This window comes from Camelina sativa, chromosome 19 (assembly GCF_000633955.1).
Source record: "Camelina sativa cultivar DH55 chromosome 19, Cs, whole genome shotgun sequence".
Taxonomy (NCBI): domain Eukaryota; kingdom Viridiplantae; phylum Streptophyta; class Magnoliopsida; order Brassicales; family Brassicaceae; genus Camelina; species Camelina sativa.
This window is the reverse complement of record NC_025703.1, coordinates 26,218,245-26,225,586: the sequence shown is the minus strand read 5'-3', so window position 1 is coordinate 26,225,586 and position 7,342 is coordinate 26,218,245. Positions and strand designations below refer to the sequence as shown.

At 37.8% G+C, this 7,342-nt stretch overlaps 2 protein-coding genes across 2 annotated transcripts; both read left to right on the top strand.

The window, feature by feature from the left end:
- LOC104767228 (EG45-like domain containing protein 2) lies at positions 153–671 on the top strand. The gene is made up of 2 exons (XM_010491271.2): positions 153–308; positions 397–671. The coding sequence occupies exons 1-2, from the start codon at positions 194–196 to the stop codon at positions 669–671; spliced, it is 390 nt and encodes a 129-aa protein (XP_010489573.1). The 5' UTR covers positions 153–193.
- LOC104768223 lies at positions 3,106–4,188 on the top strand. Its single transcript, XM_010492147.1, has 2 exons — positions 3,106–3,739; positions 3,827–4,188. The coding sequence occupies exons 1-2, from the start codon at positions 3,106–3,108 to the stop codon at positions 4,186–4,188; spliced, it is 996 nt and encodes a 331-aa protein (XP_010490449.1).

Below are 7,342 nucleotides of genomic sequence, written 5' to 3'. Positions count from 1 at the left end.
GACTAAGAAAATATAGGTGGAGTAAGAAACCAATTGTCCCATATGAAATCAATACAATAAGTAGTGGAAGACTTGACGTAGATCAAAGACTTTTCCTTTTTATCTATAGTCTTTGAAATCCAATTATATAAATACACTCTTCCTTAGCTTCATTAATTATTCACAAACAAGCCAAAAACAAAATAAAAGAAAAATGATAAAAATGGTGGTAAAATTTGTGGTAGTGGTGATGGTGTTTGCACAAATCTTAGCTCCAATTGCTGAAGCTGCTCAAGGAAGAGCTGTCTATTACAACCCTCCCTACACTAGTGCGTACTATATACAACCATACATATCTTTGTTTCATACGTTAATAAACATATCATTAATTACAAGTTAATGATGCGGTTTAATTAGGGTCTGCGTGTTATGGAACACAACGTGAGACGATGGTGGTTGGAGTCAGGAGCAATCTGTACCAAGGAGGTCGAGCTTGTGGTCGGAGGTACAGGGTTCGATGCATTGGCGCTACATACAACTTCCCTAGGGCTTGCACGGGTCGTACCGTTGACGTGAGGGTAGTTGATTTCTGCCGGGAGCCTTGCAACGGTGACCTTAATCTCTCTCGTGATGCTTTCCGGGTTATCGCTAATACTGATGCCGGTAACATCCGCGTCGAGTACACACCGTAAGTTTTCATTTTTATAATATTTTCATCGTATATGAAGTTTTAACATTGTCCTGATAATTATAACAGTTTAGGTCGTTATTCCCCTCTTTTACAGGATATGAACTTGATATTAGATTATAAGCAAAGAAAGGTGAGAGATGTTTTCGTGGTACTATTCCAATAAATCGAGTATGGAACTCATAGGTATGCTGACTGAATATGTATGGATGGTCCTTTGTGATGAGAACATTGTACTTCAAATTAATAAGAATGAATCTCAAACTTGTTTCATGAATCGGGTGTAGCCGTATTTCAATAACACGTCACATAATTAAATGAATGTGACAGTTTTATATTATTGCAATAACTTTGATGCATCCAGGCTAAAATCTCTCTCTAAACAACGCGAAGCCTTTCCTTCTCCCACCACCTTTGCCGATTTCGGTATAGGTCCCCGATGGTCTATAAGACCAAAAAAAACAAAAAAAAACCCCTTCGCGATCTTCCCATTGGAGCCACCGTCGATCCCGCTACTTCCCTTCGCGATCTCCCCACTGGAGCCGCCGTTGATCCCGCTGCTTCCCCTAAGCCGTCACCATCTGTTTCTATAAATGCAGATTCTGGAACAACTCGCTGTGAGAAACAAGTCGTTTTGCCGAACAGAGCGTTGTATCAATCAGGAAGCTGCATCAGATCACAGACGCTCGAGTTGCTGACGTGGATGTGTGAGCTGACGTGGCAAGACGTGAGTGGATGTGATGATGTATCAAGGAAAGTTGATGACTTGGCATTGAAGATAGAGACGAGATTGTTCTTGGAGATATGAAGAATATTCTCCATAGGAAATTAAGGAAAGGATAAACTTGAGCAGCAAGCAGTGTCCTTATCCTTGGAGATATGAAGAATATTCTCTACAACAAATAAGGAAAAGATAAGGTTGAGAGCAAACAGTTTCCTTATCCGTTGATACTTGGAGATTCGCCTTCTAGGGTTTCTCAAGTCGTGTATATATATTCTAGGAGTAGGCCACGAGCCAAGTCGAGCACTCTAGAATATTGATACAGTTGTAAACTTCGAAGCCAGAAAATTAAGGCTTAGAAAGTGTGTTCCTAGTTCTCTGTGACGTTAATCAGGGAGGTGATTAAGTGCGTAGAGAATTGTTTTTCTTTCTCTTAGGCTTTGATTGGTAACATGACTTAACATTGAGTTAAGTTGAGTTATGGACTTAACTCAAAGTTTATTCAAAAATGTTACCAATCAAGAACAAAACTAAATTTTTTTAAGTTGAGTTTGAATAATCATGTGTTATGGTTGATGTACAAATTTGAGGTATATCCTTTGTAAAATTGTTAACTCAAAAGATTATTCAACATCATGGAAATTTTCATGAGTTAGGATGTGGTAAGTTGAGTTAGCTATTTTTTTAATTAAAAAAACGAAAATACAGTTATATAAAACAAAATTTTATTTTTTTCTTTAATTCATATATCAATAAAAAAATACTTTTTATTTTATTTAATGACTTCTTTATTTAGTTATTTTGAATTTCTTATACTTTGCCAATTTTTTTTTTATCGTTTGAAATCAAATTAGGCATAGTTTAAATATCATAAGATTGTAAATATTATGAAATGCATGTAATTATTTTTATTAATATAACTTATTATTAATATATTTTAATTTATTTTATTAATATATATTTTTTATTTTTTTAAATAATTTTATAAAATGTATTCACTAATACTTTTTAATAGTTATAATTATTAATCATTTTCAATTAAAAATATGAAATAATACACACTGCAACATCTATCACAAAAATGTCACCAGTCAATAATTTTGGTAAAATTGATAAATCATATTCTTACAGCAATTCATTACATCAAACTGCTGTTTTTACCACATATTATTTACTCCAAGTTACATCAAATTATAATATTTTGTGCAACTCAACTTCAATAATTCATGTCACCAATCAGAGCCTTAGATCTACACTGGTGAGAGTTTAGATAGAAAAGAGAGAGGGTTGGTTTTCTTCTCTTATAGATAAAAAGAGAGAGGGTTGGTTTTCTTCTCCTAGATCTACACAGGGTGTTGCGTTAGATAGAAAAGAGAGAGTTTCAGATTCATTCTTAGTCGGGATTTATCCTATTGGGTAGAATAGGTTGAGTAAGGGCGGAGACAAAATTGTATCATTGTAAGAGATAAATTTTGTTAATAAGATTGAAGAGAAAAGTGTTTGCTTGGCGCGTTCCAAGTGTAAATCAGTGTGTTGTGTGTCTCTATACCTTAACAATTGGTATCAGAGCAGACGCCTGATAAAAGAATTGTTTATCTTTTCAACAGGTGAGATCTTGAGACGAGGTATGGAGAATCCACAACAGTTCGTTGATGAGCACAATCCGCTGATGCTTGACGCTGAGCATTATGATGATTGGAAAGCATAGATCAGACAAATGATACAGAGTCGTGATATGAAAGCCTGGTTCGCTGTTGAAGATGGATGGTCACTTCCAACATTTACGAACATCAGAGGAGAAACTGTAATAAAGCCCTATAAGCTGTGGACGGCTGAGGAGAAATTAAAGGGAAAACAGAACGCTGAAGCTCTGTCTACTATTTTCAGCTACTTGCCAATGTATCTGTTCGCGATGGTGCAAGAGTGTATGTCGGCGAAAGAAGCTTGGGGTCTTTTGGAAGCCTTCTCTAAGGAAACCAGAAGGGTGAAGAAGGAAAAATTTGATGTATCACCATCCTGTCATTTCAACAGTAATCTAAGCTCTCCTTGTCAGGAAATTGTAGTGCTGAAGAAGGTATACAAGGATAAGAGGTTTGTCAAGGAATTTCTCAGAAACTTATCACATGGATATCTTGCTTACAAATCTGATGGTAAAGGTGCTTTAAGTTCTGATGAACAGAAGGTTGATCAGGGTGTGAAATTAGTTGAGACATATGAACAACAGATGAGAAAGAACGATCAGAAGGCTGAGGAATCATTCACTCTGAAGACTATAGAAACTCAGACGTCTGTTCAAGATAATGAGGAAGAACTGATCAAGAAGCAGTTCAGAAGGCTGAAGGGTGTACAACGTTAACATCAATCTTCATCATCCAGATCTGATGCAGAGAAAGAATCTCAGAGTTCTGAATATCAAGGTTATGGAAACTTTCAATCAGACTGGTTTAGACTTGAAAGAAAAAGCGTGCTGAAGTGTTACAATCGTCAAGGCTGTGGTCATACGAAATCTTGTCTGACATGGAGGGATATTGAGTCAGCGAAAGAAGATAATGAGAATCAGAAGTCTGTTTTGAAGCCTAAGGATGATGTGGCTAGCTTATCTGTTGAGAAACAAGTCATCACCCTGTCTAAGAATCTGATTCTACAGAAGAAGGAGAATTATGATCTGGTGTTTGAGAAGGAAGAGCTGCTTTGTAGAGTCTTCACACTTGAGAAATTGTTGTCTGAGGAGAAAGTCATTTCATCTTTGTTGAGACAACGTCTTGAGAATCAACTAAAGAATAACAAAAGGCTGAGTTAAGAAGCAAAAGATCTGTACAGGGGGCTGATCACTCACAAGGGTACTGTGATTGCAAACTGTGATATGAGGAACCATGGAGGAAACTCAAGCCATGACACGAGTGTAGTTAATGGGTCTTTATATGGTCAGAAGATTTCATACATAGGTCATGGAACAAAAGTGCTGCAAAATGGAGGTGATGCTGTCAAACGGGTGTCTGAGTTCAACAATTAGAAGACTAAGCAGATGATTGTTATGAACAACCTGAGAGGGAAACTGTGTCGTTGTCCAGTAGAAGTTCCACAAGGTTGGAAGAAAAGGACAATATCATAAGTTAGGGCAAGACTGTGAAGTGTCGAAGATCTGAACAAACGAACATGTCGCTGTTACTATGCAAGTCAGAGCCTCCACAAAGCTATCTGTTTCAAGTGTCTGGATTGTACTATACCACTCACGCATCTGAAGGAGTGTCACAAAGATGTTCGAAGATACAGGCGAGTAAACATCAAGAAGTGTGACATGAACTGTTATGTTGCACACTGTTGATGATCATCAGACCGTTGTGTTGTAGCACTAGTTCTTTGATAGTGGTTCTTCAAGGCACATGACTGTGAATCAAGGAAGGCTACAAAACTTTGAAGAAGTCTTAGCTGACATGGTCACTTTTGGAGATGAAGCTGAAGGTAAAATCAGAGGCAAAGGTGTATCTCGTTGTAAAGATCAGTCCACTCTGGAATTTGTCTACCTTGTTGATGGTCTAAAAACCAATCTGATTAGCAGCAGTCGGTTGTGTGATGAGGGTTTAGATGTTACCTTCACCGAGAAAGGATGTCAGGCGGTTGATGAGTGCCACAATATTCGAGTCGAAGGTCAGCGCTCTGATAATAGCTATTATATATGAAAGTCGTCTAATTTTCAGGCAAAAGAGCTCAATCAGCAGTATTCTATGATGCCTAGAGACATGATCTCAGAAGGAGTGCATTAACTAGTAGTTGTTAAGTGTAAGCTGCAGCAGTCAGGAAACTGTGAGAATCACATCCATCAAGAAGCTGCTAGAAGGATTCAGGAGGGCAGAGTTGTTGTGTCTGCTGCTACTACCCAGAGTTGTTCGGCTGTAGTTAATGGCGTGGCAAGGCAGAGCTTTGCAAATGGATTCAAACTGCGACAATATGATATATCTCAGACAGGCGACATGCGTAGCTACATAGGTGGTTACTATGTCTATAGACGTTGTTGCAGAATAGAAAAGACAAACATGAACAAGTTGTGGAGAACAAGGCATGAGTGATCGTATAAAGCTCTAAGGAGAGTTTGCTAGACNAGCTGAAGGTAAAATCAGAGGCAAAGGTGTATCTCGTTGTAAAGATCAGTCCACTCTGGAATTTGTCTACCTTGTTGATGGTCTAAAAACCAATCTGATTAGNAAAAAAAAAAAAAAAAAAAAAAAAAAAAAAAAAAAAAAAAAAAGAAGGAAGTAATGTGGCTGGTACGTTTGCAACATAGCCCTGAAGAATAATAACAAGAGAATGCACAAATATCNGTTAGCGAAAGTGCTAGGAATGGCTTCTTCAGAAGACTGTTTACTAGCAGCTGTAAGGTTTTGAGATATTCATATACCAATGCAAGTATGCCAAAGGTTTGATTAGTGCATGTGAGTAACGNAATATTCGAGTCGAAGGTCAGCGCTCTGATAATAGCTATTATATATGAAAGTCGTCTAATTTTCAGGCAAAAGAGCTCAATCAGCAGTATTCTATGATGCCTAGAGACATGATCTCAGAAGGAGTGCATTAACTAGTAGTTGTTAAGTGTAAGCTGCAGCAGTCAGGAAACTGTGAGAATCACATCCATCAAGAAGCTGCTAGAAGGATTCAGGAGGGCAGAGTTGTTGTGTCTGCTGCTACTACCCAGAGTTGTTCGGCTGTAGTTAATGGCGTGGCAAGGCAGAGCTTTGCAAATGGATTCAAACTGCGACAATATGATATATCTCAGACAGGCGACATGCGTAGCTACATAGGTGGTTACTATGTCTATAGACGTTGTTGCAGAATAGAAAAGACAAACATGAACAAGTTGTGGAGAACAAGGCATGAGTGATCGTATAAAGCTCTAAGGAGAGTTTGCTAGACGCAGCACCTTCACTTCAACACGAGGTAATCAGAAACCTGATAGAGATTGTCTTTGTGCATAACTTCATGCTGTATCAGTTGGTTGTTAGCGAAAGTGCTAGGAATGGCTTCTTCAGAAGACTGTTTACTAGCAGCTGTAAGGTTTTGAGATATTCATATACCAATGCAAGTATGCCAAAGGTTTGATTAGTGCATGTGAGTAACGAAGGAGTGAAGATGAAGCCACACCTATGAGAGTTGGAAATGTTCTATCTTAGAAGATGATTCAAGAGATTGTGTAATTGGTAACTGGTACGGTGGACTGATCAGTTTTCTGAAGATGTGTTGTACCAGCAAATCAGACATTTGTTATGTACTTGCAAGTTGTGAGTGTTTTAGTATCACACATGCAAGCTACTGAAAGGATTGTCAAGTATTTCAAAGGCAAATGCAACATAAGGTTGATAATGTTGAAAGGAGCTAGCAGAAACTTGAAGAGATACCGCTTTCTGAATCACCGTGAAGGATCTGGTGGCTATTGCTTTCTGGGAACAAAGCTGATCTTCTGCTACGCTCAGAAGCTTGTTAAGGTACCTTGTTCAATTGTTGAATTTGAGGTTAATGCCTTGGGAACCTGTTTCAATCACCTGATGAGGATCAAACAATTGAGAACAGCCTACGGTACATTCTTAGACCATGCTTCAATTTTATGTGATAATTGTTTGTTTGCTAATATTGTTGTAGATCATATATCATATACTAAACTGAAATTACAAGACCCTGAATATCAGTTTATTCATAGAGTAGTTGTGGAGAAACTGATAGTAATAGAACATTAGAGCACTGATTTGCAAATTGCTGATTTATTTACAAAACCATTGGAGTTGGATCAACCCATGATTCTGAGAAAAGTCATTGGTGTTTGTGAGATCTAATATTTTATGTGAGTTGTGTTGATTAGATACAAGGACATGCACCAGAACAGGCCATGAAATTCCTAGAATGTATAAAGATCAACACTCTGTCTAAACAAAGAGTCAGTGGAAAACAGCTGCTTGTCATGTCAA